At 43.9% G+C, this 18,704-nt stretch overlaps 2 protein-coding genes and 1 long non-coding RNA gene across 3 annotated transcripts; 1 reads left to right on the forward strand and 2 right to left on the reverse strand.

The window, feature by feature from the left end:
- Positions 1 to 69: 69 nt before the first annotated feature.
- asxl1 (ASXL transcriptional regulator 1) lies at positions 70 to 10,263 on the reverse strand. Its single transcript, XM_049752738.2, has 12 exons — positions 9,899 to 10,263; positions 8,202 to 8,284; positions 8,006 to 8,008; positions 7,291 to 7,408; positions 5,879 to 6,056; positions 5,584 to 5,744; positions 5,325 to 5,409; positions 4,903 to 5,069; positions 4,562 to 4,658; positions 4,240 to 4,345; positions 2,928 to 3,879; positions 70 to 2,846 (listed from the first exon to the last, which is right to left on the reverse strand). The coding sequence occupies exons 1-12, from the start codon at positions 9,953 to 9,955 to the stop codon at positions 402 to 404; spliced, it is 4,452 nt and encodes a 1,483-aa protein (XP_049608695.1). The 5' UTR covers positions 9,956 to 10,263; the 3' UTR covers positions 70 to 401.
- An 876-nt stretch (positions 10,264 to 11,139) lies between these two features.
- On the reverse strand, positions 11,140 to 11,594 carry LOC125989118 (uncharacterized). The gene is made up of 2 exons (XR_007488606.1): positions 11,477 to 11,594; positions 11,140 to 11,358 (listed from the first exon to the last, which is right to left on the reverse strand). It is a non-coding gene; the product is annotated as an uncharacterized lncRNA (long non-coding RNA).
- On the forward strand, positions 11,500 to 18,540 carry LOC125989117 (zinc finger protein PLAGL2). Its single transcript, XM_049755139.2, has 2 exons — positions 11,500 to 11,660; positions 13,174 to 18,540. The coding sequence occupies exon 2, from the start codon at positions 13,528 to 13,530 to the stop codon at positions 14,830 to 14,832; it is 1,305 nt and encodes a 434-aa protein (XP_049611096.1). The 5' UTR covers positions 11,500 to 11,660; positions 13,174 to 13,527; the 3' UTR covers positions 14,833 to 18,540.
- Positions 18,541 to 18,704: the final 164 nt, after the last annotated feature.

Raw genomic sequence — 18,704 nt, forward strand, 5'->3', positions numbered from 1 at the left:
ATTCAGCATTGTAGAGGTTCCTCAGGCACTACATACAGTATAGACAACTTCAAATGATGGAAACCATAATACTGTTGTTTACTCCTTTAATGGTTAAAAAAATATTTCTTTGCGCAGACAACATGAAACAAAAAACAATGGCCACCTAATAATGACTGGTGGAATAAGATGAGGTAAATGATTTTGAGGCGTGATAACCGAAACGTTAGCAAATGACCAACCATGCCTCAAAATAATAAGAGTCAATAAAAAGAATATCAATAATATATAATTACAGCTAAAGAGGAAATCTGAAAATGTGCAACAAAAACAAACAGCCCAGTTATAATTTACAAGGCAACTCTTGCCTGTCTGTCCACTCCTGTGTGGATTTGACCTGGTAACGGCAGCTCTTCAACACATTATCTCACCACCAAACAAGACACACAGAGCTTGGAGGGCCCAATGCAATCATCGTGGCAGAAGGCCCCGCAGCCTTGGCACATGATCATGGCTTTGAGGCGACAGGAGCACTTAAGCGACACCTCCTCGGCCGTACTGTCAGTAAAGGTCTGGATGCTGAGCGTGGCTTGGCTGGTGGCCAAACGAGGCCGCAGCTGCAGCACGCCGTCAGTCATGTTTCGGGAAAAGCTGCTATTGTCCATCACAGATACGTTGGCGGTGTAGCTGACGCCACCGAGACCCCCGCCCTGCTTGGAGATTTTCCCGTAGAGCTGGAAGGGGAGGGAGGAGGACGACGAGTGATAACTGTGGTACGGAGCTTTGCTGAGCTCATTTTTGGCCATCCGAGACAAATTCATTTCCATATTAATGAGTCCCTCCATCGCTCCTCCACTCGGGTATCCATCCATAGAACTCAGCGGCTCTTTCTTGGTGACAACAACGGATGCTTTAGCAATTGCCTGGCAAGAGGGCTTTGAACCAACTTCAGTCTTTACATTGGGAGCAGGGGCTGGCTCTTGGTGGTTGGCAAGGGGAATCTGTGACTGAGGGGATCGCCAATTGATTTTAAGACTAGGCACAACTTCCGTGGGACAAGGGTCTGCGTGAGTTGGCGATGGGCCATTCAGTATGGTCCTGTGAGCAGACTGACTCCTGTTTGGTATAGCTCCTTGCGAGGGCTGGTGGACAGTAGACTCTTTAATAACTACCATCCCAACACCATGATTAGAGCTGGACGTGGTGAACGGCGGCGAGGTGATGACCGGGATGGCCCCGGATGCCTGCTGAGGTTGATACTGTGGTGTAGTTGGGGTCTCCATTAAACACGATACAGGGTAGCTTTTCTGGGACTTGACTTGAGGAGCTACGCTTCCTTCCGAGTTAGGTAATTGGACTGCCGCCTCGGCCCTGTTGTAGGGTCTTCGCTGGGGTCCTGCGGGTCGGCTGACTTCCAGCCTGTCGGCACAGTGTGGGGGTAAGACTTTATCAAGGGGAAGGCTACCCTGTAGAAGCTGTGTCACTAGAGGGTTGTTGGCTTCCACACTGGACACTGGTCTAGTGGAAGTGGACACTTTCTTGGAGGTTCCAGAAATACTCAAAGGATACGTAGAGGGCTTACTACGTCCATTATATTCTTCTTCCGTAGAACACTGTCTGGTGTTCCGGCAATCATCCACAGGTTCGACTTTAACAACAACGTTGTTGTGAGACCGTCGATCTTGAGAAAAGGTCCGGCTCTGTGGAGCATGAGTCACACCGTTGGGAAAGCACGGCTGAATGACCGTTTGACCGTGGCAAGCGGACTCGTGCGCTTGGATGACCGGCTGGTGGTTCAGAGAAGGGCTACAAACGACCTTTCGGTAGCCTCTCATCTGGGAACACCAATCTTGGTCGGGCTGCTGCTCATCCAGGTGGCTCTCATTCTCACAGTCTGAAGCGGTTTCTGTGGAATCACTATGCATCCCAGCGTCATCATCCCTGCCAGAGGAGTCCACACGAGGAGATGACGCTTCTGCTTGGTGTGTTATGGCCGAGTCAGTGTCAGTGTCCTGGGAATCCTCGTGAAGGGAAACATGTTGAATTACACCACCAAGGCCTCTGTCTTTCTCATGCTCAACCACCACGGGCATCGCGGATTTGACCAGCTTCTGAACAACCACACCCGGAGCCCCAAATCTGGGAAGGGAATCAGGGATGGAGGTTGGCGCGAGCGGCTTAATTTCCCTCACTGGTTCAAGCCTCTCTGAAGGGGAAGTCGCAGACACTGTAATCTTGTTTTGCCTTTCGCGAGAAGACATTACGTAATTTGCCGCCGTGTCAGTCTCGTCAGTTGCTTGGACCGCAGGTCTGTCGGAAGGGGTTTGAATACCGGATGATTTTGGAATAAATCCTTCCTCGGCCACAGGAAGCCTTCCCACCGCTTTTTGAGAGGGGCTCGTTGTCTGCGGGTGCTCCGAGAACACAGTGGTTGAGGTAGCAGGCGGGGATGGCGAAGGCTGGGCTTTGCCTTCTACATTGGGATGCTGTAGCTGTGCTCCAGATGGATTCGTTTCACAAGTCTTTCCGTGTTCCTGTGTCCCGCCACCTCCCCTTCCACTTCCTCCTCCTGGCTCAATCGGTCCTGGATGTTCTTGTGCTCGCTGTCCACTGTTGCTATCCGGTAACCCAGCAGCAGGCCGCAGCCGGACCCTGTTCGGCCCTGGCCCGTCGGCAGAGGCTGCAACAGCAGCAGCGGCTTCCCGCTGGGCGCGGGCTTGCTGGGCGCGGGCTTTGATGTCTGCGAGCGTCCGCGCGCCCCCCGTCCCCGACCTCCGCGAGGCCTCTCCAGGGGGCACGATGCGGGGGCAGATCTGGTAGGTGGGGTGCCCTTTAATCCAGGGCGGTTTGATTCTGGACAGTTGAATCTGCGGCAAAGAAAAAATCCAAGTAAGTATGACGTTGCACATACACTTACAGGTTTTAACGACTATAGAGCAGGCGCTTACCCTGATTGGAGGCACCTTGGGTTCCTCCGTTGTCGGCTGCGGTTTCTCTGAATGGACCCTGTCAATTGTGGTACGAAAGGACTGCTGGTCATTCAACCGTGGCCTCTTTTCGGGGAAGCTGGAGAACGCTCGCGTCTCATCGGGCCTTCGTTTCTGTTCCTTGTGCTGAGTGCTGGGTGCAGGGGTGCCTGCCGGGCTATCAGAGGGGCTGCTTTCACGGCTGCTGGTGGCAGTTCCCCCGGTGACTGAGGTGACCGCAGACGCAGTGTCATCCAGGTGATCCGTAGTGATTGCGGCACCAGATGACACTGAGGAGGATGACGAAGAGTCCAAGCCAGTGGTAAATGCTCCCTGTTGATCAGAAGCTGAGGAAGGCGAGGACGAAGGTGACGAATCAGAGGAAGAAGAGGATGAAGACGGGGATGAGGTGGAAGCTAATACAGGTGCAACCTCCTCGGGCAGCAGACAGCCTGAAATGCTTGGTTCTTTGTCATCGCTGGTGGACTCTGGGCTGGGAATTGGAGTTGGAGTGGGGGCTGGCAGTAGGACTGGTTCAGGTATGGGGCTCTTTGGCTCAATGGAGACGTGGTCTGGTGGAAGCTCCTCGTCGCATTCAGCCTGCAGCACCACCTCACCTTGAATAACCGTGCTTTCTGACATGGGAGAACCAATGGAGACAGTGGAGGTTTCCAGAGAAGCAACATCTTCAGCCGCTTCAGCAGACTGCACCACCGGAGAGCTGGTTTTGCAGAGGGGCCGACGGGCCCGGCGACGCAGATCGGCCCGAGTGCGTCTCCTCATCCGACCATCTCTCCTTCGCCGACCCACACTGCGTCTCTTAGGGGCACCGGTTGACACCACAGAGACGCTGTCACTGTCCAGGACACTTGTTGCCACTTCGTTCGCATCACCCATCGTGAGCTTCAGGGATTCCTCTCTAGTCAGGCCAGACCTGCAGGTACACATCCAGCATTATAGTATGAAAATAGATTTATTTGATGTCAAAAGTAGGCCCAGTGTGGACCCAAAAGGAGAACATCTCCACATTAGTTATTGTCGGCTGACTTGGTTTGCCTTCGTGTAAATTCGTGATCGTGAACGAGACGGCATTGTAGATTTTGCCGACTTTACCCCTATTTACAAGATGAGTGACCCCACAAACAGGTACTGACAGGTACTTATGCGCGGTGTGCTAGTTCGTTATCATAAAGTTGCGATTTTTGCAGTCAGCCGTCAATTATTTATTCCTACAAACAATAAATTGCATATCATTTTTTCCCACACCCCTAATCAGGACTGATCTGGTTCTTACTTCTGTCCATGGTATTCCTCAAAAAACTTTTCCTTCCACGCCTCCACCTTCTTCTCCTTTTCCATTTCCTGCCGGAATCGCACCTGCATCTCATGAGTGAACTCTCCTAAAACGATGAAGCACAAACATGCTCAAACCGTACGACGAATGACACTGCACGAACGTCAATCGGCAGCACTTTATACGAGGACCATTTTCATAACCAGTGGCATTAAAATCCATTATTTTGACAGCTCTATTTATTCTTTGCAGAAAATAAAACCTTCACTGATTCCTTGCAAGACATAAAGCATTTGCTTTCCCTTGAGGAGGCAACACTTACCTTCAGCTAACCTCTCTTTCCAGCTTTGGGAGGCATGTGTAAAGAACTCGTTGTTGAGGGCTGAATTACTGAGTCTGGCCATTCCATCTGGTCCAACCTTAATAGAAAGCAGTCAAAATGAAGCACTAGCGTAAAAAGTAAAATCCAATAAGGGACATATAAAATCAAATCAAGTAAGGGACGTATCAGCACGGGTAACCCAACCGTAAAATAAATAGGCCAATGTGTGGTCAGTGTTCTTTAAGAAGTGGAGGACATTTTCAAATTTGTTTGACGGCGCATTCCTAGTTTCGAATGACTACATTTGGAAATATGGTAGTCTTAAGAAGGGAATTGCTTACTTGGCGGTCTACTTCTGGCAGAAGCTGCAGGAGCTGCTGCTGGGACTGGGCTGGGAATGCCGAGAAGGTTCTCACATTAATGAGAGCCCTGATGTTGGTGTTGACAAGGATAGAGCCTGGTGTTTCAAAGTCCACATCCACCCCTCCCCGGGTCCTCTTCATCGGTCCTAAACAGCGGCAAAACCAAAACAGTCTCAATGTACATTATAAAATATGATGGTTGAAAGAAAGTGCACAGAGTCATTTACATCTAATAAATTGCCTTTGATGAGTAATCTGACAGTTCTCACAAGTGCTGCTAGCCTCTAGCTAAATGCTGGTTGAAGTTGTTCTTCAGCGCCCTTAATCAGCGATTGAATGTTATTTCAAGATGTTCTTATGTCGTTAAGCCTGGTAGCAAGCAGCGACATTTTGTGGCTTACCTGACGGCACGTGCTCTCCATTGACTTTAAGCGGAGTGAGGACAACACGTGGCATCATGACTGCTTTCTTCCGCTGCCGTCCTGACTGTGGCAGCGATGATGATGATAACGACGATGGTGATGGATTGGAAATAAGAAGTGAAAATTCCACATTTAAAATGGTTTGCATCTTTCTGACCATCTGACATTCCAAGTCCAAACAAGCGGACAGTCAAAATTGATATCATAAACACTTTAAAATGGGCAGCTTCTCTCTGACCTGTCGAGATCGGCTCAGTCTGGTCTGGGTGTGTGGAACATGTTGGACCTGCTCAGTCCGTCCTTGCAACCCTGCAGCTCTGCTGAGACGGGTCTGGGGCTGGCTGGTAGATTGCAGCTCTGTGGGTCCGGTAACACTGGAGGATGTTTCATCCGCTAAGGCTGTCAAGTCAGGTAAAGAGAAGACTCAGAATGCCAGCACATACCATATTTCTTGCTGCAATCTGTAGACTCATAACTCACTTAATTCAATTGTCTAAACTCGTGATTCCTAAACTTATTACGTGTAATGTTACCCAAATTGGAGGCAGTGGTCTCAGTTGAGTTGCAGCTCTCCTGCTCAGTTGTCTCAGAGGGGCCAACGGCTGCACCCTCTGTGGGAGTGTTGGTGCTGGAGGTCGGGGTAGCGGCGCTGCTTCCCAGCTCAGATTGTCTTTCTGACTCTGAAGTCTTTGTCCACTGAAGTGCATTCTTCTACAGATCAGATAGGGGGGGGGGGGGGGGGGTAGGGGAAGAGAAATGGGATAGTGAATCACCTGCTCTCTGAAGCTAAAAGACATCACAAGTATAAACATGACATTGATCATTTTAGTGTTTAAAATGTGAGTAAATCTCAAATCCATGGAATACATGTATTTTTATAACATTGGTAATTCGGCACATTCTATTCCAAATCAAAACAACGTTACAAAATCAAACTTGATAATCATTCATACATCATAGCTATGTAAAGTCAAGATTAAGATCTTAAAATTGGGTCGGTCGCTCTAGATTGTTAATCATGTGGGAACCTCCAAGACGTGGCCATTTTATTTTCAGCATCTAAGCAATAATACACAATTATTTGTTTATGTTTTGAATTTTGGAACAGAATGAGCCACTCAAATGCATTTTCATGTCTGTAAATAAACAACATTAGAGAGATTTAGAGATTTACTCACTTTTAAAACTCAACTCGATTGTACAGAAGACAACATTGGGCAGTATCACAGTAACACAAGTATGAAATCAGTCTTTTACATGGCAGCAGCTTAATGCACTTAGGAATGTAGGTCAATCTGAGAGTGGATAAGTTAAAAAAGGTGATTTGTGTGGCTGAATGTGGCATGAACTTGTTAGTGCCAGACGGGCTCGTATGGGCGTCTTAGAAACTGTTGATTTACTGGGATTTTCGCACTCAACCACTTTTAGGGTTACGGAATAGCGAATGGTCCAGAAGATAGAAAATAACCAGTAAATAGCAGTCTTCAAGTGGCTGAGGTCTGAGGGAATGGCCAGACGGGTTCAAGCTGATAGAAAATCTCACAAATGACCACCTGTTACAACCGAGGCAGTACGCCTGAACGCCTAACACATCAGCAGACGACCACATCGAGTGCCACTCCTGTCAACGAAGAACACCAACATTGAGGCCACAATTTGCACTGGCTTGTTAAAAATAGCTTTCTGGTCCGAAAGGTTTTATCTTGGGATGGGAAACCTGGATGATACACATTCTGCTGGATGCCATTCAAAAAAAAAAAAAAAAAATTTAAACATCTGTGTAAATAAGGAAAAGGTGAGAGAGATAATACGCTCGTCTTCAGATTTTGGAAAATTGATCATAGATGATACACTCTCCGAGCTCTAATTTAATATTTACAAGTTGCAGCACCAGCCAAACTATGAACTTAAGTGTAATTTATAGTCTGAAAAATACTATACAGACCTTTAGAGTGAATAGGCTCATCCGTCCGGGCAACTTAAAGAAGATGCTGTTTTTGACCCGATCTCCCCTCACCTGGGAGTGAAGCATTGTCACCAGGCAGGCCAAAGGTGCTGTACCACTGTGTGGAAACATTCACACAATATATATTGAGTATCGGCACATACAAAGAGCAAAACTACACCTACTCAACCTTAATGTGCTATACACTTTATGCTTAAAAAAAAAAAAAAAAAAAGACAAAATATGGCACCCCTGTGCTTCGGTCAGAACTGCGATCACATTTGGTGGGCTTTTTGGGTCCAATGCAAAGAGAAGAAATAAACGTGAAGACCAAACAATTTGTAATTTCAAAACATTTCCGGCAGAAGTGGCGCATTATCTGACAAAAGCACGATTTTTGGCCATGACTGTATGCCCTGCCATCTACTTTCTGAGGTGACCTCACTGATGATGAATACATTGTTGCAGGCCTACAAAAATAAATAAAACATTGCATCTTCATAGAATCTCTTATTATTTGAGAATAGAAGGCGGATGCCTTTTTTTGATGACATAAGCAGCTTTAGTACAGGTATGCAAATTTTGTTTTGTTTCTCAACAGAGAACTTTCTAAGGTTTAGTGTGATGTCTTTGTGTCACCGATGGTATTGAAATGATGACTGAACGTCTTTTACAGCACGAACAATCACGGAATGTAAACTTTGCTAAAACATACCTTCTGCTCAGTGCATCAGCGGGTGGAAGAGTCCATAGACATGAAAAAGAAAAAAATACTTTTAAAAAAACACATTGCTGCACATGTACAATAATTCATTCATTCATGTAAAATATTGTAAGTGAAAATATTCCTGGGTAAAATTTAACTTGCCAGGTGATGTGATAAAATTGTAGTGTGTGTGTGTTTGTCTGACCGCATTTCCTTCAGCCCCTTGGTCTGGATGACATGAAGAATTTGTTTTGGAGTCATTGGAGCATCTGAGAAGTTCTCCAGCACCTGCCAAAAAAAAAAGAAAAGCCCATACATAACTATGGTACACACACAAGAATGTTGGATGACCAGGCCCCGCTGCCAAAGAGTGGAAAAACACGCAACTGCAAACACCCAAAATGCTTCTCATGGTTTTAACGATACCACAAATTATACGATCCCAAGTTCCCATTACTTCAAATTTGCCTCACATTGACCTTAAAGAAAACTTATTTTAAATGATTAAAATAATAATAATAATGCAGACAAAGTGAGCTTAGGGTTTGCAACCACCACAAATAATAAATGAGATCCCCGCCATTTCTTAACTTGGGCTTTCAATAGCCACTCAGCACAGCAATGCAAACTTACAAAGATCTTCAAGTATTCGATACTTCAACCTACTTCCTTGTGACCAATTATTAGACAGCATCTGACTTTGAGTGTTATAGAAAGAGTAAAACAGTGATAAGAGAAATTTATGGCAAATAGCAAAGGACGGGAAAGGATTGTGAATAGTGACCAGCTACTAGGCAAGTGGAAAACGCATGGTGAATGTCTATCACCTTTTAAAAAGAAATTTGGCAGTTTCTAAATATTTTCCCTCTTTAATGCATTTCAATGGGCATCAATGGTCTATATGTCCAAGTGAGTGTAACCAAGTAAACATTTGTCTTTAAAACTTTCACATTTTTTTTATATTATTACAGAACATTCGTTGAATTAAACAAAACTACATGTCGAATAGTTGCAATTCTCTGCAATCAGTAAAATGATTGATTTGAGTATTCTTTTTGTTACTTGCAAACCCGATTTATCAGGCTGTACATTTGATCAGCACATAGTGTTCAACATAAATGATTGCGCCACACAAAGGATTTGTAAGAAAACCTTCCTTTCAGAATTATTCTCTGGCATCCCATGCGACAAAAATAGTGCCACAAATGTGGGTCATTGATTCTCTCACACACGCGCCTACAACAAAATGTGTAAATGACATGAATTTAACTACAGGTCAAGCTGATCAGCTACAAAATTCTTAAAATTGTACTCGTGATCGCTGAGAAATTGATTAAACCTTTTCACACGGGGGGTGTATTCGTTTGTGTTCTGCAGTATATATTTGAAAGCTTGCTCCATTATGTGTTGCTGCTACACAACGCATCCGTTAGCTTTGAACACGACGCTCTGCAATATAGTAAAACAAAGGGAGGGGTGTTTGAAATAATACAGAGAGCGTTCTTTAATTTTCTTAGTCTTTAATGCTCTCGAGCGCACGTCTTCATACCAACTCGGGTTGTAAACGAGATGCTAAGTGGCTAATATGCAGCCTAGCAAACAAAGAGCTCTAAACATAACAGGCAACATTTGGCATCTTGGCTATCGTTAGCACGGTGGGTGGAATTCCATTTTTTTTTTTTCGTGGCCTTCGATCTATACAATCAATGCAAAGAAGAGTTCAATAATGTATATTTAACCAGATCGCTATACGGGTTAGCAATGCTACACCAAAGGCTAGCGTCAATGTAAGTCCTGCTTGTGTAGTCGGGAATATCCAAAGACAACCGCGACGCAGTCACCTCAAACAAATCCTGACACAACTCCCCCCAAGCCACAAAATCCTCAAAATAAACGACTTACCATGCGAGCCGCCTCCGCCCAGGTCCGCTCCTTCTTTCTCTTTTGTTTGTCCTTCATTTCCTCCGCACTGGCCTGCCGTGCCTACAAAGCGCCCTGAAGAAGACGGTGGCGGTTTAGCTAGCAGCTAACACGGCTACGAAGATCTCGGTTGGCCGTGTGTGTGGAGCCTCAAAACGCGTGCTTTTTGTGCTGTCGCCCCTTTACGACGCCTACCACGTCCGGATGTATGTCGCTAATGAAGAAAATACGTCGTAGGCTGTTCCTATATAAGCGCAACACACATTGTGGCTATGCAGCATGAAGGCAGCGCGATTGTGGGGAAAGAAGGCTCTCCGTGGAGTGCTGCGGCACAACAAGCCTTGCAGGAACGCTACAATCAGGTCAAAGGTCAGCAGCGCCCAAGGCCTGCAACAACAACAAAACAAAACAAAAACAGTTCATATACTGGACTAGTTTTTGATGTACTCCTGGCGTGGCTATTCATACTGAATTTGTTGGGTTACTAGGTTAATTTTTTCCCCCCTTAATTTGAGGTATAAGCAACTGATGTGTGTGTGTGTGTCAGGGAATTAAGGTATTTGGATGCATGTGGTCAAGGAGAGGCACGGTTGCAATTTGACTGAGCAGGACAAACAGCCAAACACAAATATAAAAATAGAACACTCCTGAGGACCTACTGTAGGTCACAGCTCACGCTCGCTCCAAACTACTTGGCCAATCAGACTTCAGCTCTTGCTATTACCACACGACCACACCCCTTAAAGGCATACATTCTACAGTACATTCATCCATTTTATTACACTTTATAAAACCTGTTTATTTCTTTTCATATTTTTTTTTGCTATAAATAAACAATTTATCATTAAAATATACAATGTCCCTTCGCATTGAGATTTGGGCAACTTTCACCAATATTAAACACAATCTTACAGATATAAAGTGTAAATGCACACCCACTACAGTAAGTGGCAGTGGGGCTCTCATTTTTTAATTTTAGGCAAATTGATGGACTTAAAATATTTTCTGACAGAATGAGAAAACTTGTTAATGTTTTCCTTTTTTTGTAAATTGAGCTTTCCATCTTTTTTCTTTTTGTTTTCTTTAATGTTAATAATAAAATAGTTTACAAAAAGGTAGTCATAACATTTTATAAACTACTATTATATTTATGGCAGGGCGGTTGGAGGGTTGCTTTCTTCCTTCTTGGATGGGCAAAATAGAAAAATAACTGAGAAGCACTGTTTCATCATCATCATATGTGATTTTTATTAACTACTGTTATAGATTTCTCAACAATAATGAATGTAACACTTTTAAAAATATTTTTTTTTCCAGTTTGGACATTTTTAAATGATCACGTATTCAACATTTTTATAAAATGACATTGCTCCTTCACTGGTGAGATCACTTTTGGGACAGGCCATCAGACTGCTGGTGGGCACCACATTGGTAGGCTCTTCCTACAAGAATTTAACCGCACTTAAATAAACAAGCAAAAGTGAAATCACAGAATTTCATTGTCAGCACTGACACAAGAAAGAAAAAGTTAGTCGTGCTTCGGAGTTCCAGAAGTCGTACTTCCTGCTGGCGCTGCGGTGGGCCCGGAGTGTGACGTCACGCTCCCAGAATGCACGGCTTCCAGCGCGGCGCCAGCGGCCAGGCCCAGACTCGAATAAACATCTTTTAAAGCCTTAATCTGTCCAAAATGTCCACGTGGAGGCCAAATGGAGCGCGGTGGAAGATCGCGGCGTTGTGCCAGGCGGTAAGAAACATCCACTGTGTAAATGTTGACTTAAGACTTTTTAAAGCTTTTGCTAAACTAATACAGAGAGTTAGCTCCCGCAACACAAACTCCGACACAACTTGGTGAAGCGCACGTCTATTGTTTTTAATTCGTCATTCTCTCTCGGTTAAACTTTAGACATTTACCTACAGCCTTGTTTGCACAAATGTAACTCGATGTGGTGTTTTTCACGTCAACCAGAAGTGCGAACCTAACTTACATCCGCCACCGAAATTCACGAAGACAAGATCGGTTAGCAGACAAATTTAGCCCGGGTCCGGTAAGTTGTGGTCACACATTCGCTGAAACTTTGGACTTCGCCCCTTCCAGTCAAGCACTAGTCAGCTATAATGACACATAAATTTATTAAAGAAATCCTATCCCGTGTGCTCTATAATAGTTGCCGATCGTTTTAACACAAGTTGCATACTTTTGACGGAGGCAAGGAAAGTGAACTCGAACGTCACTGCTTGTCTCCACAGGATGGCGCTGTAATTGATTTCTTCCTCATAGAGATTGTTCACTTTTCTACTTGTAAATCTTGTAAAAAGTTGAAAGTATTGCGGCCAGGCTGCCCCTATTAGAGATGCATAAATCATGCATTTGAGATCTAGGCTAAGATAAATTCCTGTCGAGTAGTAATTGTCAACTTGTCGGTTGAGACTTATGGAATGCAATCCACCATGTTTGTGTTTAAATTGAAGACCAAATTCAATGTTTGCTTTACAGTACACATGGGACAAAGGTGGAGCGTGAACTTTGACGAAACCCGTGTTGCTAGCAACTTTTGTCCAAACATTTACAGACGTTTAGAGTGGCGGGATGGATCTGTGATTTTCTAGACACTATCATGTTGTGAACTCAAGCAGAACGGCAGGTTCATAGAATGACCTTAACAAAAGAGTTCATGACAAGGTTCCAAGGACATGGTATAGATTTATGTATAATAATGAATGAGATCAGTGTCAACTGCTGTAAATGGTGCAGTACATTAATGCCAAAATTGGATGATGATTTTGGTCAATGTTTAAAGAGCCAAATAGTTATCCTGGCCCAAATAATCATCACAATTATTGTCATACTATCACAATGTTACTGCAACATTTTACTGGTGTGTGCAAAATTACAAAATCAGTTTGAACGTAAAGAACAACCCATACAAATTTTATGCAATGTCCCGCTAAATTGACTTTCACTGAGGACAGTGATATATTCTCAAAAATAGTTCATTGAAGGCATTGCAATTATTCTGTTCTGAATGTAATCAAAAGTTATTGCCAAAGTATTATTATTTTTTTTTTAAATCAGATAGATTTTGGTGTATGAACATACACAAAGTGGCATGGGAAGCACCATAGCTCTATCACAACCGCTAGGAGATAGACGGGTCTCTCGTGATGACTGTTAATCTGCATTCTTCTTACTGTGTCACCACACCCTACTTCAAAAATGTGATTTCCTCAATATGGGGATATATTTTTTTATATTTCAGGTCTTTTAAGATGTTGAGCTTCTTCTGCTGAACACCAACCGACTCTTGAGTCAACAGCAGAAATTATCCAAATTGCAGCCCACTAGGGTTGCTATGGCAGGTGCTGTCACCGAAACCAAGCGCTGGACACAGGCCTGTCCCATCGAGACAGGACAGACCACACGTCATTGTCACAAGAGATCATTAAATAGTCAACAAACTGCACTTAGTATTATTGCAAGCACACGGAGATAACCAACAGCCTGAGATCAGAGAGTCGATGGCCAGTGACCTGTAGAATCCTCATGAGTGTTGCTTACATCTGCTCCTACACACTCAGTTTTTCAACGCAACCGGCATCGTCCCCTTGGGACAATGTTCCACCAGCAAGAACAACTAAAGGGTCAGCTGCAGGATAGCCACATAGCCAGTAGGCAGCTTGGATTTCACTGCCAGGAGTGTGGGAAGCAATACAACACTCAGCTGGGTTACAGGCGCCACCTGGTGGAGGCTCACAGTGCCGGCGCGGGCCTGCCCTGCTCGGAAGGGACACCGTCGCTGCTGGAGCACCTGGGTGCCGGCCATATTGATCGGCCACCTCCAGCAGAGGGCAATAATAATGCGGTCGTGGCGGTCAGAGAGAGGAAATACTCCTGTGAGCGATGCGACCGCCGTTTTTACACCCGCAAGGACGTACGTCGCCATGCCGTGGTGCACACAGGACGGCGCGATTTCTTGTGTCCCCGTTGTGCTCAGCGCTTCGGCCGCAGAGACCACTTGACCCGTCACTTGAAGAAGAGCCACGCGCATGACGCGGGATTGATACCGCTGGTTACAGCCAGTACTCCCGTGGCGACATCCACCACAACCACCCAGTGTCCCATAAAGGAATCCAGCCCTTTAGCCTCGGATAGAAGCTCGTCCGCCTCCAAGGAACCCGTGGAGACCTTCACCAGGGACATGTTCAACTCCTACCCCATTACCAACCCTGTCCCCGGGATGAGTCATCCGCACGGCCTCATGCAGGTGTCTTTGTCCTCAAGCATGAGCGTCGGTCGCCATATGCCTCCGCCGTCTCCTCACAACCACCATCATCACTTGCAGCCTCTGTCGGCGCCGCCGCAGCAGCAGTCGTACGGCAGCATGCCCAGGTACCAGCAAGGATCTACCTCATATCCTCGCACTGACGTGGACAGTTTCCTGCTGGATCTGCAGGGTGCCCCTCCTCCTCACCTCAGCTCAGTCAACTCTTCTACCTCGACGTCCACCTCTCCTCAAAGGGAGATGCTCGCTGAAGGGATGCCTGTTGGCAGTGATCCCCACCTAGTGCCCAGGAATGCTGCTATCTCCTCAGCTGAGCTTTCCTGCACCACTAACATGGAACTTGGGCCACTGTTGGGCTTCTTGCCTTTCAGCCTGCCACCTTACAGCTCTCATGTAGGAATGGGTGGGCTGATGATGGGTTATCCCCCTGCTACCACCGCCACCTCTTCGCCAACCTCTTCCAGTGGGTTGTCCTCCCAGGCTTCAGGGCCTTTTACATTCTTCCAGCCTCCTCAGGCTCATGTGCCCCAGGGCCCCGTGGCCCACAACCATAGCCAACTACCTCAGGCATACAGCACTTCTGCTGTTAGCACTTCTAGCTCCTTACCTCATTACTACCAGGCTTTTCAGCAATAAGCGGTTTTATGTCCACAAACTACTCTTCACCTGCGTGTCTTTTTCCTGTCAAAGGTCAAATGAGATCATTACCTCATTCACTGCCGTTGACGGTTATAGACGTCAAAGTTCCATTTTAACTGGGCTGGCAGTGAATGAGTTAACTATACAACATTTATGTGTCTTCTCCTTTTGTTGCTCTGATAGATTATTGGTGAACACAACAAATCACCTCATCAGTATTACCTCATTATTTAAAAAAAAAAAAAAGTAGCTTGAATGCACAAATGTTGTCTATCTCACTACAATCAACAGAGTAATTCATTCAAATCTACAACAGTTAATGCACTTGATCCAGTTATCACATGTGCTATGTGGTGGCGACCTGCTTGAACATAACAAATAGCCAGTATAGCGCACACTCACACATGTCACACATGTAAAGTCAGCTTGAAGCACTGCGTTCAAAGAGGCCACATCAGCATGGTGACACAAATTCCACTGAAATACTTTTACCTTTTGTAACGGTTTGTTTCTGTAATCACAAATATAGAATGCACTTAAGATTAGTTTTCACCATTACATACCTTTTCATTTTAAATGTCTAATTCGCATTAGTGATGGCATAGCATTTATTTTTGTTCGATTCTCTGCAGACTTTGACCATGTTGTTTAGTGACAGATTATCTGTTAGTTACAATGGTTATTCTTTGACACCAAATACCTTTGAATATAAACTGACCACCCAAAACATTATAATCGCTTGCACAGCAATGAATATCCAATACTAGAGCTGTATGCTACTCTTACAAGGGCGATGCTAATGAACAGTTGCACTGCGTCATAATGAGAGTTGTGACTGAACTGAACTTTATATTGGTTTTGGCAGAATATTTGATACAGTCCTTGTTTTGGATAACATATTGTGCAAACAGTCATAATGTTACGATTACCTTTTAAGTGGCGGTCCGTGTATTTATTTTCTTTAAAGAGGAGGTCAACCCCAACGTGGGTATGTATGTGTCCTCATGGCATTGTGATTAATATTGCATTTGTGGAATATGAATTGAACAGGCAAAATCCAACTGCTCTTATTCATCCCAGGGAGCGGCCATTTTGTCACTTGCTGTCGATAAAAAATGACTTCACAGTTATTCTCGGGTCACAACCAATCACGGCTCATCTTAAAAAAACTGGTGAGCCATGATTGGTTGTGACCCGAGCACAACTGTGATGTCATTTTCAGTCGACAGCAAGTGCCAAAATGGCTGCCCCCCTGAAATGGATAAAAACAGGTGGATTTTTCTTGTTTAAATCATATTCCACAGTCAAAACATTAATCAGAACACTGCGTTTTGACTATTTGGGTTGGACAGAACAATTTATTACATAGACAACTTTGAGTTGACTTTCACTTTAAAGCTTCTGTTCTATGCCTTTCCATCTCTGACCATGCAAGCCTTCAGGGAACTTGCAACCAGCAACCGTGCCCATAGCGTGACTATACACTTCTGTCTATAATGCCTAAATGTCTTACAGGGAACGTAGTTGGTCACTGTGCAAATCAGGAAGGTCCCCTCGTGAGCTTGAGTGATACTTAAAATAAAATGCGTAGTTTCTTTCGCAAATCCTATCATTCATCCAACTACAGCTGCCATGGGGTCAGTTACAGCAGTCCAAAGTTTAAAGAACAAATTTTGATTTCATAGGGATTGTACTTTTAGATATTTGGAAGTGTCCAAACTATATCTGCCTCACAAACCCATTGGAATGTTTTTCTTCTAAAGTGCCAAGATTTGAAGCTTCGATTTTACATAATTTTCCCCTACAACTTATAGTAGATTCTGATCTGTTTGCCATTTGTATATGTTTTGAGGCAAAAAAATGGGCGCTTAAACTGATTTGAGGTGAGCTGAAAGATTTTTTTTTTTTAAAGTGTAATTTAGGAATATAGGTCCTCTTGGTGTGAGCAATTATGATCATTGCTGTTTTGACATAGCACAGCAAAACTATTCTAGACTTATGTGTAGCCTTTTCTAATATTATTCATGACATTGTCGGCCATTTTCCCTTCAGCAAATTGCTGGCTCTCCGGAGCTTTGAATGAAATCGGGACTTAAACCCACCTCCATATTGAAGACAATAGCAATCCATTCCTTTTATAATCTAGTCACACGGTCGAGATGAACGGATCCCAAGCGGGATTCCAGTAGTGGGAACTCCCGTCACGAACATTGCCGCAAGTCAAAACGACTGTTGTGATACCGGAATGAAGGCATGCAAAGAGAGAATGCTTATTTATCTCTTTTAAATCCGTTAACTCTGCTGATTTGACTGTTCCACTAGCATTGTCACTAGCCTCGGTGTTGCACCAATGTCAAAATGCTACTGCTGTGTGTCTCTCTCAGAGAGTGTCTAATCTCTTGACAGGGTTAAAGCACTTATGACATTTCTTATATATAAATTTTGTTTTATACCTCAAACACAGAAATAAGGGTTTCTGGTTTTCTTGATTTAGTTCTAGTCGTTTGGGCGCTTTTTCCATTTAGTTTTAAACTTTTGATGGTAGCGTTTATGAGTTAACTTTAATATAGTGGCAGACATTATTATTATATAATAAACATTCTACCTCTATCTTGTCATATCTTTCTGCAATATCATAAAGTGTTTAAAGCTGTAACAGACATTTTACCACCGAAATTGTTGAAATTGAACTTTGAAGGACAGGATACACACTCTGATCAGAGGTGTAGTCCACTGAATCAAGCATTGTTCTGTGTACTTGCCTTTAATGATATATCTACTTATTTACTACCTCAGAAGTGACAGGCAACTGCTTATCTAACTGCGGAGAAAATGTCTAGGATTTAAAGTTTTGTTTGCTGTACAGTAGCTCCATAGATTAATGAGAGTGCCGCTTAGCGTAATATCAAGTACAGGCTGTTTTCCTCTCATCAACCTGTAAATGTAATTGTTACATGTAGTAAAGCGGGGAGAATTCAGATACTTTGGATTCGCGGTGGGCGATGCCTGTAATGAACATGACTGCCACCTGTGTTACACATCTTTTAACTGAATCATGTTTTAGTATTTTTGTGTCAGCTAAAGGAACAGAATATTTTCAGATGTGAAAACAGTTATAAATGCAGTACCCTTTAATAGGGTTTGGTTGTATTTAGCATTTTAACAAGGCATACAACTAAATTGTTTCGTTGTCTTGAATGTACACAATGAAAGCTAGAAACAAAAACAAAAAAAACTTGTCATGCTGTCCTTGCAGAAAGTCATTTTAATAGGAACATTGTACACTTACTGTACACCAATATGCTACAAATGTAGCAAATGAATGTCAACCAGGCTTTGGTTCGAGGTACTGTACTTGATAAATTGCAAGGATTTCAAGTATTATGTAATGCCAACATGTAACACTTTGAGCTGTCTGCATTGTGTATAACAATACATACTGTGGTCCATGGTCACGTGTGTAAACAACTGAACTCATGTTTACTTTCTCCTGACTATGTAAAAAACACGAGCCAGATTTCATTTTCCATCTGTGATTGTGAAATACAGTTTAGTCTTTGGAATACTAAAAGGTTGGCTGTGAACAAAGCGTTCTCATTTTTCTTAGTTGTTTGCATTATCACTTCATAGCAATTTAGACCAAGGAAGGAAGGTTAATTGTTATTTTCTTGTCTAAGCAAAACAAAATAAATATGTAGAATTACACCAAGTTGCTGTGTTTTTAAATTGGATCAGTGTGGGCCAACGAGTTGCTTTGCAAAAGACGATTGGGGTGAAAGGGGACAACATACTTGAAAAATAACTCTGGAGAGCACAAACTAACTCAAGGAACATAACTGATAAACTTTCATACATCATAACTGAGAAAT

This window comes from Syngnathus scovelli, chromosome 2, assembly GCF_024217435.2.
Source record: "Syngnathus scovelli strain Florida chromosome 2, RoL_Ssco_1.2, whole genome shotgun sequence".
In the NCBI taxonomy this organism is placed as follows: Eukaryota; Metazoa; Chordata; class Actinopteri; order Syngnathiformes; family Syngnathidae; genus Syngnathus; species Syngnathus scovelli.